The sequence below is a fragment of the Triticum dicoccoides genome, chromosome 7B (genome assembly GCF_002162155.2).
Source record: "Triticum dicoccoides isolate Atlit2015 ecotype Zavitan chromosome 7B, WEW_v2.0, whole genome shotgun sequence".
Classification (NCBI taxonomy): Eukaryota; Viridiplantae; Streptophyta; class Magnoliopsida; order Poales; family Poaceae; genus Triticum; species Triticum dicoccoides.
The window spans coordinates 424613752-424631269 of record NC_041393.1 but is presented as its reverse complement, the minus strand read 5'-3'; the positions used below and the strand labels follow the sequence as shown (position 1 = coordinate 424631269).

The following is a 17518-nucleotide window of genomic DNA, read 5'->3' as shown; positions in this document are numbered from 1 at the left end:
CAACATGTGCAATTGCGATTTCAGCAAAATTGCAGATTATATGCATCCTTGGAAGAAGAGAGAACAGAATCAGGTTTTTTGGAAGAAGAGAGCACGAAGAAGGTGGAGGCAGAGAGGCAAGGAGAACCCTTGTCGCATGGTTCCATCGTCCAGTACCCGAGCGCCATATTCGGTTGTATAGTGAGAACACCAGCGACGACGTATTATGTACAGCAATGTCAAAAAGTAAAGAGGAGATGTGCATAGATGTGTTCAGAAGTCATCTCAACCAATAAAATTTCAACAAATAAAAGTAGAGGAGATGTGCATAATTAGCTTCGTATGCTTTCATGCTACCTGATTAGCTTCATATGCTTTCATGCTAGTATTTGATACCGAGGCATGATTACCTTCATATCAGGAAGCATGAAAACATATGAACCCAGTCTGCTGAGAGTGAAGAAACAAAACAGACAAGCAGCGCAGCATGGATATATACCGGTAAGTAGAATACATTAACAAGTTCAGCTGTTCGATAGGTTCAATCCAATGCTAAGGTCAACCCCATCAAATGATGCATAGTGACCCAACCGACAAAAAAAAACTAGGACAAAATATGGTACATTTATAAATCCATTTACCCCTTACATTCATGTGTGGCAAATGCACAAAAAGAAAACCTCAGCCACCTCTGGGAAACAAAGTATCAGACCTAGAGATCAGAGCCGCCCAGTTGATCTAGCATTTCCTGGGCCTGCGACACAAATGTGGCCTGCAAGTCATGGATGACAGGAACCGCCGCGCGTTCCACACTCTTATCACTGAAAGTAGATATGCACATGATGTTAAGGAATTCGAACAGTCACACATATAATAAATATAAAATTGGCAACAAAATTATGTGCACCTGATCGGGTCATCGCAGACCTTTCGAAAGAAAGACAACATACAGCTTAAATAAGGTTCTATCAGCCGAGCTTTTGGGCCCTTAAAACCATTTAGTATACCACTGTATGCCCTGCAGATTGCCCATCTAAGCTGGTTGCGGTAACCAACATCCTCTTTATCAATACCAAGGTCGGCATCTTCTTTAAGCATTTCCATAACAGTCGGCAGGTATCCGTCAAAATGCTCGCCTATGGCAAGGGCAAGGTCTCCAAAGCATGAAAAAATTGCCGGTTTGACAGACCGATCAAGCATCGGGTTTGAGAGAGCCTTTTTAAAAACATCCATAACTTTCACAGAGGATGTCAACATTTGATGCTCCAAGACATGACAAATATTACCTAGTACCCCAAGAGAGACAGGGGTGAGTTGGTATTCACTATAGTTCAGCAATAATTTAGGCATGTGCTTCTCAAAATCTTGACCAATGGCATAAGCAAGAGCACCAGTAGCTAGCATAGCCTTGTCATGTACAGTAGAACCACAAGTGCGGTGATTGAACACACGGAAAAACAGGAGCATCAAATTGTCAGCAGCGACAGGAATAATGGAGTTGTCAACTAAGTTACTCAATTTATGGATGATGATCCGCAATAGAACACACAGAGAAGCCTGTAGATCGTTTTGATTCCTAACGTCGTCTGCTGATTGTATTGGGAAATCAAATGTTCCGTTCAATCTTTCCATGATATCATACAATAGTTTTCCTATAATGTCGGGATTTTCATGTATCTTGCTGACTCTCACAATTTCATTCAGTGCTCTATAAGCAGACGTGCGAAGACTGAAATTTGTCTTATCAGCACAATCCAAAGCAGAAATGAGAGCATTGATAGCTCGTTCGATATAAGGTGCAAGCTCAGGCAACAACTCTTCATCTTGGTATCCTTGCGCAAGAAAATATATGGCTCGAAAGACTTCTTCAGTCACTTCTGGATAACCTTTACTACTTTCTAGCAGCACATTCATGATACGATGACAATTTTTATTAGTTATGATTATATTTGCACTGGCTGGAGAATGCAAAATCTCAAATATCTGCCCAATAGTCCGTGCAATGGTGGCTTTTTCCTCCTTGTCTGCGTCTTCCATTCTATTGAGCAAGCAATCAAGCTTCTTCCGTACCATGGGAACAAGTTCCTCAACAGAGGGTCCTACAAGAATAGAAACTAGTGCAAAAGTAGCTGCCCTGCGGCAATACCATTCGGGCCCCTCGATGTTATCATCAATGAATTTCACCATATGAGGAAGAACTTCATCCCCAAGAATTCTAGCAATGAGGCCAAGGCACACCATACCACTCGTGGAAACTTTCCTTACACTACCTTTTTGCTCTTTATCTTCCTCTTGCTTCAACAGAGTTCCTAGAAGCATTGGAACAAGTTCACGGAATGTCGATTCAATGAAATGATAGTTCACAACAGAATTAGCATCATCAAATTCTGCATAAGTTTCTTGGACTTCAACCTGTTCACAAGTGCAAATATTACACCAGAACTCGATAGCTTGAAGTGCCACTGATTTATCATCTTCCATAGCTCTAGCTGTCAGTTTCAATATGCCTGAGATATAAGGCTTCAAGTGCATATAATATTTGGATGCTATTGCAACAAGGCATTCAAATGATGCGGCTCTGATGTTCTTATCTTCAGATACAGCAGTACCGATAATTGAATTCATAAGGTCACTTCTCGATCTATCTTTTGCAAAGCTGCTATAAGCAAAATCAAGAGCACTGTATAGAACTTTAACTGCTGTGAGACGTACTTCAGAGCTTAGATGTGCCTCACTCGCTACCTGGACCACAGCAGTCAGAATAACACTTGCTTGATCCTGGTCCAAGTTCTCAGGATGAATGTCCTGAAATACATACCCAAACACTTCTAGAGTTGCTTGCTTCAGTGGAGCAGATGCAGCCTGCTCCTTTAAGTTGACTAGTAAAATGCCAATGAGGTCATCAGGGCATTTCCCGCGGGGTACCTCGATGGATGCAACCTTTGCAATGACTTGTGATGTGACGTGCCTTGCAACAGCCACCAAAGATCCCAGTGTTGTAAGCAAAGACTTTTTGATCTTCATTTTGACAGATGTATCAAGGTTCACCCATTGTTGAATCAGTAATTCCTTCTTTTCAGAATCCTTCGAGTCCAATGTGTTCTTAAGAATAATACCAGCAAGTACCCTAGACGCTTGTGGCTTTGCATCACTTGAGAGCTCTGCTGACAAGGACAGGAGAAAAGCGGAAAGATTTTGCTCCTGGAATAGCTTAAGACTGGCTTCTGCAGCTGACCGGGAGTTAAGATCCATAGATTGAGCAGCAAACAAAGTAGAAGTAATATCCATGGATGTATTGACTGTCCTGCCAAACAAAAGAGACTGATTTTGTGGATTAGCAATGTTGAGGAAAAAGAAATTACATAACAGAAGATTGTATCCATCAAACAACAGTTGCTACTCCTACGAGTCATTAGGCATTGAAAACCATGTAACGAGCTGTATGTCAAACTGTGGTTGTAAGAAGCAAAACAGTCACAAGATTATGGCACCAACAAGCGGCTCTACTAGGTTATTTCTTGAAATTTGAGATTGGTTATCCCATCAGCAAGCCATATTCTTCTTTAAACTGGTTATACGGATAAATTAGCTCGGAGAACAAGTTGAGCCAAAGTTACAAGACTTATAATGCAGTAGAACTGAACAAACTATAAATACTAACCCTCGGTTCCATAAAATAGTGTGTATAGATTTTTTGAGAACTCAAACTTTGACCAAGTTTACAGAGAAAAATATATGCGTCTACAATATAAAAAGATGATTAGATACGATCATGACACATTATTATTTATTTGATCTTTTTAACGTTCATATTTCCCTCAACAAATTGGGTCAAACTTACAAGGTTTGACTATTGAAAAATATATATACGCACTCTATTATGGAACAGCAGAGTATGAAGTGATGGTACTGTCGACGGGTGATCGTCGACATCGGAGACCAGACATATCTCCTAGATTTTTCTGCCAGTGGTTGAACACTGCAATCACTTCAGCGACGGGGATGATGTTTACCCAAGTTTGGACCACCAGCGAGGTGTAACACCCTACTCCTGCTTTGTGTATTTTTGCTATATATGAGAGCTCTCCTTACAACGGGCGCGGCGGGCTCTAAGTGTTCTATAATCGACCTCCATCCAGACCTCCGGATGGACTCTCATCTTTCCTTCTTATATGGTCCATTGAGAAGAAACCCCCCTCCGACCTGTGCGACCGGTTGGGATGGGATGGCGCCCTTTGCACGTTGCCCATGCGGGGGGCCATCATGACGGCACAAAGTGGGTACTGATAGGTAGAGGCCTCCGGTGTCATCGTGTCGTTGTACCCCTGGGCTTCCGCTGTCAACAGAATGGAGTGGGCAGGGGCTTGCCGTCCTTGGCCATAGCTTAAGTCAAATAGGCCCATCTTCAAACATCCCATCCGGCTCGTGGCAGGCCGGTCATGCGAGGTTAAAGGGTTTTGGTCCTCCCATCTGTCCAAGGCACGATGGTTCGGAGGACCAAAACCCTATAACGTGTCATCGTTGCGTCAGGCCATCAGCCCGAGGGCGCAAAAACCGAGTCGTCAACCTCGACCAAGACTTTGCCTTGGTCCCATAGTGGAACGATGAGGTGTCGTCCCATCGCCCAATCGCGCGAGCAATGGGAGGCGAGCCCAGACATTAACCATGAGGCCATCACCTTCGCCTTCCCACCAATAACAAGCGAGGCTCCGCGCTCTCCGGTCCGTGACTATCCCTTCCTCCTCTGCCGCTCACTTCTCCTTCCACCACCTCATGGCACCGTCATGTCGTCATGGCTCCTATGCCTTCTCACCCCTGCGTCCGTCGCCTCTCTCCTCCCAACGCCGTACAAGGACTCAATCGAGCTGCCCCGAACTCTGATGGATAGCATTCCTGGAGAAGGGAGGCCTTGCGGCAACAGTGGTACGCGAGGGCAGTGCGGATCCACGATACTGCTGACGCCTGGTCCAAGGCCTGGCGGGAGCTCAAGGACACCTGTGAGCATGTCTGCATGCCTCCAATCCTCGGCAACCCCTCGGCCATGGAGATCCAAGTCAAGGGTTGCCATCGAGCTGTATCTCCTCATGTCGCGCATCGTGCACGACTCCTCCCCGGCGGGTGATCCTTTGTTTGCTTCCAGGCAACAAGCAAAACTGACGACGAAGATTTGCCTTGTTTGCTTCCTTTGCTTTTGACGAGGCTGAGCCTCCATAGTGGGTCATTTCGACGTTAGTAGCACATGGAGTACGACTGGATGATCCTTTGTTCAAAGGTCCCCAAGGGAGACAGGTCGCGAAGGGAGGCCAGCCAGCGCGTTTTCAGAGTGTGGCACGTGCTCTAGCTGCATCCCATCAAAGTGTTGCTCCATCTTCCTAACCTGAGCCGCATATGCCGCCATCTATGGGTTCGGGCACCGGTAGTCCTTGGTCACCTGAGGTTGTGTATCCCGAGGGTCGCCACTGCTCGGAGACTAGCTAGCAGTCCCTCGTACTCCGACATGTTGTTGGGGACCTTCTCCGTCAGGGACCATCAAAGTGTGGAATACTTGAGTTGCTAGCCCGTCAAGGACGTGAATACGACCCCAACCCCCGCACCGTGAAGATTGAGAGAACCATCAAAGTGCATTGTCCAGTATTCAGGGCATCGATGCCCCCATGTACACGGACAAAAGCTCTCCTTCGGGTACGGGGGTCCACTTTGCCACACAATCGGCAACGGCACAACTTTTGATTGGGAGTTGAGGAAGTGGAGTCCGAACTTAGCAAAAGCTCCACCACCCACTCCACCATGCGAACCATTCCCTTGCGGTTGTGAAGCATGCGCTCCAATGGGAAAGAGGTGACAACATGTCATTGGACTAGACGTAATGTCGCAGCTTCCTAGACACAACCAAAATAACATAAAGCAGGTTTTGGATGTGAGGGTAGTGTGACTTGGCATAGCGTCGAACCTCATTGACGAAGTAGACAACGCTGCACGAGGCGCCCCGGGCCTGGAGGGATCCGCTCAGGGATGTCCCCTCCTGGCAGCTCGGGGTCGGCCTCGTCCCCGGGGGAACCGTAAGCTGCCCCCTTCATGGCCAGGCGAGTAGGCCCGAGGATGGGACTTTTCGCGTGCTATTGGGAGGGCGAGAGCTAGGGCTCTACGATCTTGCCCCGAGGGGGATGACGCCGCATGGCCGCTTTCCGTCGCTTCCTTCCTTAATGTCACGAGCACCGCATTCACGACTTGGGAGTGGCCATGATGTATAGCAGCAAGGGCTCCTTCGGTCACGGCGCCACCAGAACATGCAGGGAAATGAGATACTGCTTCAGGTCCTTGAACGCCTGCTCGACCTCCAGAGTCCATTTGAAAGGGCCCGATTTCATGGAGTTTGAAAAAGGGGAGACCACACTCAAGCTTGGAGATGAACGTCCCCAATGCAGACATGCAGCCCACAAGGCGTTGCACATCCTTGATGCGCACCAGGGGCCGCATCTGGTTGATGGCGGCGATCTTCTCGAGGTTGGCCTTGATGCCCTGCTGGAGACAAGGAAACCGAGGAGCTTGCAAGACGGCGCCGCAAAGACGCACTTCTCGGCATTCAGCTTTATGCACATACGGCGAAGGTTGTCGAAGGTCTTCTTGAGGTCTTCAAGGAGCGTGTCCTGGTCCATAGTCTTCATGACGAGGTCATCGATGCAGCCTCAACATTGCGCTCCAAGGCTATAGGTAGCCCGCTGGTATGTGGACCCTAGGTTCTTCAGGCCAAAGGGCATGCAGGTTTAGCAGTGCATCCCCGTCAAGCTGATGAACAAGGTCTTCTCATCCTCCTCAACCAAGTGTATCTGATGGTACCCTTAATACGCGTCCAGGAAAGACAAGAGATCACACCCAACCGTGGAGTCCACAATTTGGCGAGCCAATCAGGGTGGATCACCTCCCGGATGAAACGGGCCTTCAAAAGGCGTTTCACCTCGGCTCGACCGAATTCTTCATGCTCCGACGCTTGGCACACCTTCCTAGTTGGTAGGGAGGTGAACACCGATCTAGCGGTCCTGTTGGGGTTGTCGCACTTTCCTATTTGGTAGACAGTTGGCCACCTATCTGACAGTCCTGTTGGGGTCATCACAAAGCGGTATCTCCTTAACAGGGGCGGCATCATCGACAAAGAGCATGGCCTTCCTCGGGGTAGGAGGCGAGGGCATCCCCATCGCCCTCATCGGCAGCGGCGATCGTGTGGTATAACCTTTCTGCACAAGAGACAGAGCTTTTGAGGTCGTCCGAGATTGATATGGGGTCCGCCAGCCCCAAGATCTTCAAGGCGAGGTATGCGTAACGAGCGGTGAGCAAGGCGCCCCAGGATGCCGTTGTACGGGAGGTCAAAATCGACGACATCGATGATAACACTCTCCGTCTGAAAGTTGGCATGCCAAAGGTGACCATCAAGGACACGTGTCCAAGCGGCACGAAGATCCCCGAGGTGACGCCGAAGACTGGATTCGTAGACCGCAGACTGCCAAGGGGCACCTGCATCTTCTTGAAGACAATGGGAGAGAGGACACTAGGGCCCACGCTCCCATCCACCAGCATTTTGGTGGCCTTGATGTTGAAGATCATGGGGGAAAGCACCAACGATGGTTTTCGCTTCTAAAGATAGCAATTGAGATGCTTCGATGTCCAGGAACACAACATTCGCCTCTCGCGCCAACACCTTGGGCTAGAGTCGGAAGGTAGGTGCAGACGCTCCCCGTTGTATTCATGCCACAACGCCGTTGCCCTAGGGAAGGAGCGAAACCTTAGTCGTGTTGCAAGCGGCTCTCGTCTTGGCCATGGCATGACGCCTCGACCGTCGCTGAGCGACTCGACCTCACGACAATCCACCGGGTCATGCATGGCTAACCGATGCGCATAATACCATTTGTCAATGACCACCTCTGGGCGTACTCTTCATGAAATCAAGGACGCCTCAGAGGTCCTCAGCGTGGCCCACTCTAGGAGACCGGATGGTAAGGCGTGACGAAGAGGCGTTCTACCACCCTAGTGAGCATGGGGCTTGGGGAACGCGGGAGGGGCGAGGCCATAGCCAAGCTAGAGCAGGCGAGACTGCGCCCTGAGGGGAAAAAGCCGCCCCTGGCCCTTAGTGGAAGGTGGGCGATGTCCACCCATTCAACAATTTCCCAAAGCCTGGGCGCAAGGGAGACTCCACTGTGATGAGGGTGCCGAAGCACACGCACTGTCAGTAGCGCAACCGCCCAGGCAGCCTCCTTGGAGTCTTGCCAACGTCGGTACACGCGACACGTACCCAATGGGTCACGACCACTGAGAGGCGCCCCTTCACCTGTGCAGGGTACAACGGACGTGTCACAACAGCGCTCTTCGTCGGAGGTGCCCAAGCAAGCCGGCAACGAACGACACTAGTCATTGTGCATGCGATTCGCGGGCGAGCATGGCTGATGAAGATAAACCAGAGCCTTAGCCCCCTATCTAGCACCAGGTGTCGACGTGTAATCATTGAGATCGGAGACCAAAGAAATCTCCTAGATTGTTCGGCCAGCGGTTAAAACACTCCAATCACTAGTTCACTACGAAGACAGCGACAATGTTTACCCAGGCTCAGGCCATCGGCACCACCCTCTCTTCTAGGTACGGGCCACTGTGGCCGTGTAAGCTGGCAAATAAAGGGGGCAACCCCGCCCCACCAACCACTTGTTGTCAAATGGCGAGTGAGGACCCACCACGTAACACATGTCCCCGAGGGAGGGATAATGGTGTCGAAAGCGCCTGGAACTCTGGTGCCTGGGGACTCTCCGAGCACCGTAATCATAGCGCCTCCTTGTTGCTCCTACTGACGCAAGTCGCCGGGATACGGGGATGACCCGTCTTGCTCTATCCGGGGGACCCCGTTTTCCGTGCACTAACAGCTACACATGCATGGACAATGTGAAAATAACCCAACAATTACAAAAGCAACAACACACACCAGGTGAACAGTAACAGCATCCTAAACATGGCAAATAAATTTAAACTAGTGCAGAGTGAATAAACATATGCCTAAGACTACCCATAGTGGGTGTAACATAGAGATTAACATAGATGACGCCTCAGAAAAAAGATGATGTGGCACCTAATTAATGAGGAGAGAAACAAATTGAGTACTAACTTTGTCCTGGTTTACTGGTCTCCTTTGTAATTTGTGCCAAATTTTACCAAATATTTTTAACTAATAAAATGTTAATGCATGTCAACAAAAATTATATCGTTGGATTCGTATTTGAACCTAGTTTTCAATGATATAATTTTTTGTGACATGCATTAACATTTTATTAGTTAAATTTATGGTCAAAATTTGGCACAAAATACAATGAGGACCAATAAACCAGGACGAAGGTAGTAACATATCTAGTTACTCACACTATGAGTAACATCATACACACCAAGATAAGATGAATCTACAACCTAATAAATGCACGACACCACACATATGTTACTCCTCACTATAGAGGTAGTAAAATAGACTAGTAACATGTTACTAGTCTAAGTTACTCCCGACTATGGGTAGTCTAAGCAAAGTTACATCAATATGATTGTTTATATGAATCGGCAGAATTGCCTGCCCCTGCCAGCTTAAGGCTTTGCGTGAGTGAGCACTTTATGGCCCAAATCTAATAAAGGCACCATTATTTTTCGTTTTCGTCCTCAGGGGAAATGGCCCTGATATATAAATATGATATAAAGAAAGAAACAACGGCGTTGAGCTCCCACTAATACACGTACGCCCTTCGTTCCTAAATATAAGTCTTTGTATAGATTTCACTATGAACCACATACGGATGTATATAGATGCATTTTAGAGTGTAGATTCACCCATTTTGCTCCGTATGTAGTCTATAATGAAATCTCTACAAAGACTTATATTTAGAAACGGAGGGAGTACTAATCAACGTCCGAGAGAGCGGCGGCCCAGCGCACGGCCCCAGAGCAATGCGCTGACCGAGTGGGAGAGGGGTGCGGCAACGAACGCGTAGGCTCTAGCTAAGCTCACCGTCAGTTAGTTTGCTTGCTGTTAGAATAACAGATGCATGCCTGGTTTGTCAGGTGTTGCACATAGTCAGGTTCAAAGTTGTGTTGCACGTACAGACTCACAGTTTTCTATTTTGCTTTGATCTTTTTCTCCCGATCAATTAGGCGCACGAAACGCGGCCTCGGGATGGCGCGGCACAAGCGGATCATGGGCAGACGATCAGGAGTTAGTTAGCTCAGTTGTTATCCTCTGTAATAGTCATACTTCCAGAGAAAATAACAGAAAAAACGTTGTCAGTACGACGGCACAATATAGCTCTCTCTCGAATGCCTCCTTGATCTGCGACCTTCTTCGTCAGAGTTAGGATTAGACAACAACAATTGGTATCAGAGCGAGTGGGTGTTCGATCCTGCGCCTGGGTGATTGAGCGGTGTTCGATCCGCTGCGATCATGTCTGACTCCGAGGCTGAGAAGAAGAAGGACGACAGGAAGACCGCATCGCCGCCGCTAGCGCGCCTGCACGGCAGCGGCAGTGGAGAGCTCCGCATCGTGGAGTGGGTCGTGCGAGAGACGGAGGCCTCGTCGGCGTCCATGATGCTGACGCGGACTAACTACATGGAGTGGTCGTTGGTCATGCAGGTGAAACTGCAGGCCGTCTCATGGAGTGGTGGTGACGCCGACTGTCTGCATGCGAGGATCATTACGATCTCGACGACACCAAGCAGTCCACCGGCCAACTCATGTACATCGCAGAGGAGTGGGCTGCCCGTGAACGTTAGTTCGATGGCGACAACTCGTCGCACGGCGGCGGCAAGAACAAGTCACCGGGAAAGCCAAAGCCGCACAACGAAGGCAAACCCACATCCGGCAACAGCGGCACGGGCGGATCCGGTGGGTCGGGCGGAAAGAAGAAAGGAAAATGTCACTTCTGTGGGAAGCTTGGCCATTGGAAGAAAGAGTGTTGGTCGTACCTTGAAAAGCAGGATCAGCAGGGCAAACAGGAGCAGGCAAACCTTGTGCGTGTTGGGGATGAGCATGATCAACGGCTCCTCATGGCCGTGGTCACCACCACTGCGGCACCTCAGGCCATGGTCACTACTGCTGCAGCAACTGAGGCGGTGACGCCGCAAGCAATGTTCCTCAATGAAGAGAAGTTGATACCTATGCTTTTGCCGGACGGGATGTGGTACTTCGACACCGGCGCCAGTAGTCATATGACTGGCGAGCGGCGTTTCTTCTCCACCATGGACGAAACCGTGCACGGGACAGTCAAGTTTGGCAATGGGTCGCACATGGCAATTCGTGGAAAAGGTTCAGTGGTCTTCAGGACACAAGGGGGCGAGCAACGTGCCTGTCAGAGGTTTACTACATCCCGAGCCTGAGAAGCAACATAATTTCACTTGGATAGCTCGATGAAGGGGGGTGCCAAGTTGATATTCAGAATGGTGTGATGACCATCCACGATCCATCTCGGCGCACGCTGGCTCGCGTCCGGCGCACTAGCAACCGGCTGTACACCGGTGTGCTGACCATCGACACCCCGGCGTGCTTGCTGACAAAGGTTGATGATGAGACTTGGAAGTGGCACGCGAGAATGGGCCACTTACACTTCAGAGCACTTCACGCCATGTCTGCAAAGGGAATGGCCAGAGGGATGCCAGAGATCGCTCGCATTGAGCATGGCTGTGCACTTGGAAAGCAACATCAAGCCCCGTTCCCGCAGGCAAGCACATACCACGCGGAGCATGGCCTAGAGCTAGTACACGCGGACTTTTGTGGTCCGATTACGCCACCAACACTAAGAGGGAACAAGTACTTCATTCTGGTTGTTGATGATTACAGTCGTTTCATGTGGATTGAGCTACTCAAGTCTAAGGACGAGGCATATAGCTATTTCAGGAAAATCAAGGCCATGGCAGAAGCTAAGGGCAGCTGCAAACTTCGTGCCTTCAGATCTAACCGAGGGGGGAGTTCAATTCAACTGAGTTCAAAGAATACTGCAGTGAGCAAGGGGTGAAGCACTACACCACGGCGCCCTGCTCTCCTCAACAGAACGGCGTGGTAGAGAGGCGAAATCAGTCAGTAGTAGAGATGGCAAGATGCCTGATGAAACGCATGGTTGTACCTGCATATTTCTGGGGAGAGGCTGTAAAAATTGCAGTATACCTCCTGAACAAAGCTCCCACTCGCATCCTTGAGGGTGTCACGCCGTATGAAGCGTGGCATGGCCAAAAGCCGACGGTTCAGCATTTGCGTACCTTCAGGTGCACTGCACACGTCAAGCTGCTTGGGCCAGGCATCACCAAGCTCTCCGACCGGTCCAAACCAATGGTTTTTGTTGGGTATGAAGAAGGGGCTAAGTGCTACCGTGTCTATGATCCTGAAAGCAAGGTGCAGGTGACTCGTGATGTTCACTTCAAGGAAGGACGTCCTTGGAGCTAGGGCGCTGCGAGCGCGCCCACAAAGCCGGCCACACCGGTAACGTTCTCTGTAGTATACACCACAGAGTCGGGAGTGGAGGAACTGGACACAGGTGCCATGCACTGCACCTCACCCGCCAGGGGGCGCCCTCGTCACCAACACTTGGGACACCGCAGGCAGAGGTGGCGAAGCCGGGAACTCCAGTGTTGCAGACAACCACGGCAAGTACCGGCACGCCCCCGGGAATGCCAAGGATAAAGTGGGCCACGCCGCCGACGCACGATGACGGGCGTGACATGGACTCCGAACCGATCAGATACCGGCGTCTTTCATGTGTTCTTGAGGCCACCGAGGAAGACGCGGAGCGCGTGGATTTGAACCGCTGTTTACTCAGTGCCGAAGAGTCGTGTGATGTTGATGAGGCGCTCGGCAACGCGTCCTGGAAAGCAGCAATGGACGAAGAGATCCCGTGTATCGTCAAGAACAAGACCTGGAATCTCACTGACTTGCCAGCAAGACACAAGCCCATCGGATTGAAATGGGTATACAAGGTGAAAAGAGATCTGGATGGCAGCATCACAAAGTACAAGGCTCGCTTGGTCCCCAAGGGGTATGTACAGCAGCAAGGGGTGGACTATGACGAGGCGTTCGCGCCCATGGCCAGACTAGAAACAGTTTGCGTTCTACTCGCGTTCGCCACGCACTGCCGCTGGGAAGTGCATCATATGGATGTCAAATCTGCATTTCTGAACGGCGATCTCAGCGAGGAGGTATATGTGGTCCAACCACCTAGTTTTGTTGCTGCAGGACATGAACATCAAGTGCTGAAATTGAAGAAAGCGCTCTACGGTCTGTGCCAAGCACCTAGAGCATGGTATGCTAAACTGCATGATTCCCTCATTTCTTCGGGTTTTGAGCGCAGTCCACTGGAACACGCAGTGTACAGGCAAGGTGATGACTCCACTTTTCTGCTGGTTGGGGTATACGTGGATGATCTTGTCATCATCGGGACAGATCAAGACTTGATCAGTGAGTTCAAGGAACAAATGAAGACACTCTTCAAGATGAGTGATCTGGGGCAGCTCAGCTATTATCTTGGGATTGAGGTGTCACAGAGAGCAGGGGAGATCACTCTTCACCAGCGGAGCTATGCGGCAAAGATTCTCGAAGCCGCGGGCATGGAAAGCTGCAACAGCTGCAACACCCCGATGGAATGATGGCTAAAACTAAGGAAGGAGGATGGCGGCGAGCTCTTTGATCCCACTCTGTATCGCAGCGTGATCGGGAGCCTTCGCTACCTCCTCAACACCAGACCTGACATCGCTCATGCCGTCGGGATTGTGAGTAGATTCATGGAGCAACCAAGCACGCATCACTGGGCGGCTGTGAAGCAAATTCTCAGATATGTACAAGGCACACTGGACTATGGCTATCGCTATGTGGCTGGTCGTGGCGAGGTGGAGCTGGTCGGCTATAGCGACAGTGACCACGCCGGCGACACAGAGGATCGGAAGAGCACCTCCGACAATGTCTTTTTCCTCGGTAACAATCTCGTTACATGGTGCTCGCAGAAGCAGAAGATCGTGGCACTCTCTTCTTGCGAGGCCGAGTACGTTGCAGCGGCGGCGGCAACCTGCCAAGGCATGTGGCTGACCCGTCTGATCAGTGAAATGCTCGGGAAGCCGCCGGCCAAGTTCAAGCTTTTCTTCGACAACCAAACTGCTATTGCTCTCAGCAAGAATCCAGTCCACCATGACCGTAGCAAGCACATCGACATCAAATGTCACTATATTCGAGATTGTGTTGAAACAGGTCAGGTGGAGGTGGATCATATTCATACACATGAGCAATTGGCTGACACTCTGACGAAGGCATTGGGACGCAACAATTTCGTTGAGATGCGGCAGAAGTTTGGGATGATCAAGGTTGGTTCAGGACGTTGAGCTTAAGGGGGTGAAATGTAGGCTCTAGCTAAGCTCACCGTCAGTTAGTTTGCTTGTTGTTAGAATAACAGATGCATGCCTGGTCTGCCAGGTGTTGCATGTAGTCAGGTTCAGAGTTGTGCCGCACGCACAGAATCGCCATTTTCTGTTTTGCTTTGATCTTTTTCTCCAAAACAGTTAGGCGCACGAAACGCGGTCGTGGGATGGCGCGGCACAAGTGGATCGTGGGCAGACGATCGGGAGTTAGTTAGCTCAGTTGTTAGCCTCTGTAATAGTCATACTTTCAGAGAAAATAACAGAAAAAACGCTGTCAGTACGACGGCACAATATAGCTCTGTCTCTCCCGAATTCCTCCTCGATCTGTGATCTTCTTCGTAAGAGTTAGGGTTAGACAACAACAGAACGATCGGTTTCGGCATCACATGGCCGCGGACATCCCTGTGATGTGCCGGATGGTTGGATCCGCTCCCCGCTTCGACAGCGAGATATGCAGGGGACATTCGACTGGAGTGGATGCAATACAGCAATAGGGAGGGGATGGGAACAAATTCCAAACTAGAGACAGGGAGATTCAATGAAAGAGAAACGCAAACCTTACCAGCAAAACGAGTCAATCAACTAGTGAGAATAGGCGGAGCTGGGTTGCTCCGGTTGGGACGGCGTGAAGGAGGCCGCGGTGGCGGCGGAGAGGGTGGCTACTGGCTAGGGTTCGGTGGCCCGAGGGGAACAAAATTAGCGGCGGCAGGTCCTTCGATGCCGGTTGAAGAACGCAACACAACGCGGAACTGCCGTTAGGTGTTAGCCACTACACCAAACAGCGGCCGAAATCACTGTTCTGACCTGATCTTGTCAGAGTTTTTAGTCGCAAACTGAGCCCGACGTGAAAGCATTTCACAATTTGACCCTTTTAGCAATGCCAGGCCCGCGGCGTTTCGGATAAACATGGAAACGCCGACCAAGCTAGCGTTTCTTCCCTAGCCCACTACCAGGCCGAGTTGGCGTTGCTTGACGTGGCGGGATTGAAACGACGAGCCAGCTAGCGTTTCTAGAAACGCCAGCACTAATGGCGTTTCCGGTGCAGATATTTTAGGTGGCCGTGGGGCTTGCACCCACCACTCACAACTGAATCTCTTCTCCCCCATTGGCCTATCCCGAGTTCTTGCCCTTTTCCCCCTTTGTGTCCCTCACTTAGCCCCTCTCAAATCCTTGCAAATCGATTGGGTTGGTCTGTGGATCCGGTGTCATTTTCGTTTGTTGAGGTAACCTCCTTCATCTCACAATTTTTTATTGGTTGGATTTGCCCATTTGGATTGATTTGTTCTTGTTGTTCCTAACCCTAGTTTTGAACATGGATCTATAATGTGATGTTTTTAGTATTGTTGTTCCAATGGTGTTGCATTGTGATGTTGTTGAGCATACCTTATTGTTTGGTTTATGACTAATGTTAAGATTTAGGGTTAGGGTTATGCCTAATGTTAAGATTTAGGGTTAGGGTTAGTGGTTTTGTTAGCAATGTGGTATATTTAGCATTGTACATTTTTATACTTATCAATGTGGTTCCCCTTTTTTAGATGGACAAGATTGTGAATATTCATTATGTTGACAAAGAGGCATTCATGAATGTGGATATTGTTGACAAGTATGAGGAAGTATTGATATTTCTTGAGACTCCTAGTTATGAAGAGGTTGTGGAAGAAACACGGATAAGATTAAAGTGGGTGGATGCAAGTGACCAAGTTGAATTAGTAGGAAGATATGATGTTGGGTCGGCACACAAGTGTCGAATGAAGACAATGCCTGTCAAGTCCAATTTGCATTGGGTTGCATATAAGGAGGTTGTTGCATCCTCGGCAGTCAAGTCACTCGAAGTATTTGCAAGTAAAGTGGTGAAGGCTCCTCTCTTTCATCTTGACTTGAACCAAACCTTAGTAGATGATGTGAGCCCGGTTAGTAGTGTGCCGCCTATTGTTGAGCATAAAGTTGAAGCTGAAGCCAATGAGTATCCCCAATATGAGTTCGGAGGTAGTGCACCGATGAAAGATAATGGTGATGACTCCGACGAAGAGTGTGAGAGCCATCACAACATTGTTGGTGACGTAGAGACCGAAGTAAGGCATCAGGACATGGATCCTGACATTATCTATCAGCGTGCTTGTGTGGATGACTCGGATGATGAAGGCCCGGTGAATGAGTTAGACGAGGATGGCTTGACTGAGAAAGAAGCAGAGTGGTACACAAAATTCACCGGTAGGGATCACAAAGTTCCCTTGTTTTGTGATGTTAGCCTTGCAGATAAGGCTATAGTTGACGGTGGCATGAGCAAGACAATTGAGGCTAGACAGTTACCAAGTAGTACACCCGACGCGATTTCGATGTCGTACGTGAGGAAAGGTTTGATGTTCGAGCACATGCTACAATTCAGGATGTGGTTGTGTGAGTATGTTGTCAAACACCACAGGCCTTTCATAGTTGTTCACTCGGACTGCAACAAGCGATACACCATGAAATGTGAGGTAGAAAGATGCAAATGGAAAGTCAATGGAAGACTCACGAAAGATGGTTGGTGGAAGATAACTAGTTGCAAAGCCACTCACCAATGCACACCGCCGGCCGTAGAAGCACGGAAGACACACCGTCAACTAACCTCGAAATTCATTGGTTATAAATACCAGAAAAATATAGCTGAGGATCCAACCATTAAAGTGAAGTTGTTGATGAGTTGGATTGAAGATAAGTTCGGATATAAGGTCAAGTATGGGAAGACATGGAAAGCCAAGCAAGTCGCTCTCAGAATGTTGTACGGTGGATGGGAAGAGGCTTACAACATGCTACCCAGGTTGCTGGGAGCGATGTCTTATAAAAACCCAGAAATGTACCACTATGTCCAAGATATTGAAGGAGTGTTCCGTCGTGCCTTTTGGACGTTTGGCCCATGCATTGCAGCTTTTGAGCATTGTCGACCGGTTCTGTCTATAGATGCGACATTCTTGACAGCTAAATACAAGGGCACACTCATGATAGCAATGGCACATGACGCTAACGATCGGGTGTTGCCTGTGGCATTTGCTTTTGAAAGCACAAGTGCTCCCTAGGTGGTTTTGGTAATTAATGTCAACATATCTCTTGTTGGACTAACACTTTTATCTAGTATATTTCAGATGAGTCCAACAAT

General features: G+C 49.1%; 1 protein-coding gene across 3 annotated transcripts; it reads right to left on the bottom strand.

The window, feature by feature from the left end:
• Positions 1–449: 449 nt before the first annotated feature.
• On the bottom strand, positions 450–15127 carry LOC119341883 (importin subunit beta-1-like). Of its 3 annotated transcripts, none has more exons than XM_037613731.1 (3): positions 14945–15127; positions 887–3278; positions 450–800 (listed from the first exon to the last, which is right to left on the bottom strand). In XM_037613731.1, the coding sequence occupies exons 2-3, from the start codon at positions 3265–3267 to the stop codon at positions 692–694; spliced, it is 2490 nt and encodes an 829-aa protein (XP_037469628.1). In that variant the 5' UTR covers positions 3268–3278; positions 14945–15127; the 3' UTR covers positions 450–691. The 3 variants fall into 3 exon arrangements, with proteins under 3 accessions (XP_037469628.1, XP_037469626.1, XP_037469627.1); XM_037613729.1 differs by having other exon boundaries at positions 887–3300; positions 14945–15126; XM_037613730.1 differs by having other exon boundaries at positions 887–3283; positions 14945–15126.
• Positions 15128–17518: the final 2391 nt, after the last annotated feature.

What these genes read in the sequence shown, in the direction of transcription:
- LOC119341883 (XM_037613731.1), bottom strand. Translation starts at nt 3,267, where the DNA reads ATGGATATTACTTCTACTTTGTTTGCTGCTCAATCTATGGATCTTAAC. An exon ending in GTCTGCGATGACCCGATCAG is followed by an intron (nt 801 to 886) that starts GTGCACATAATT and finishes ATCTACTTTCAG; the next exon opens with TGATAAGAGTGTGGAACGCG.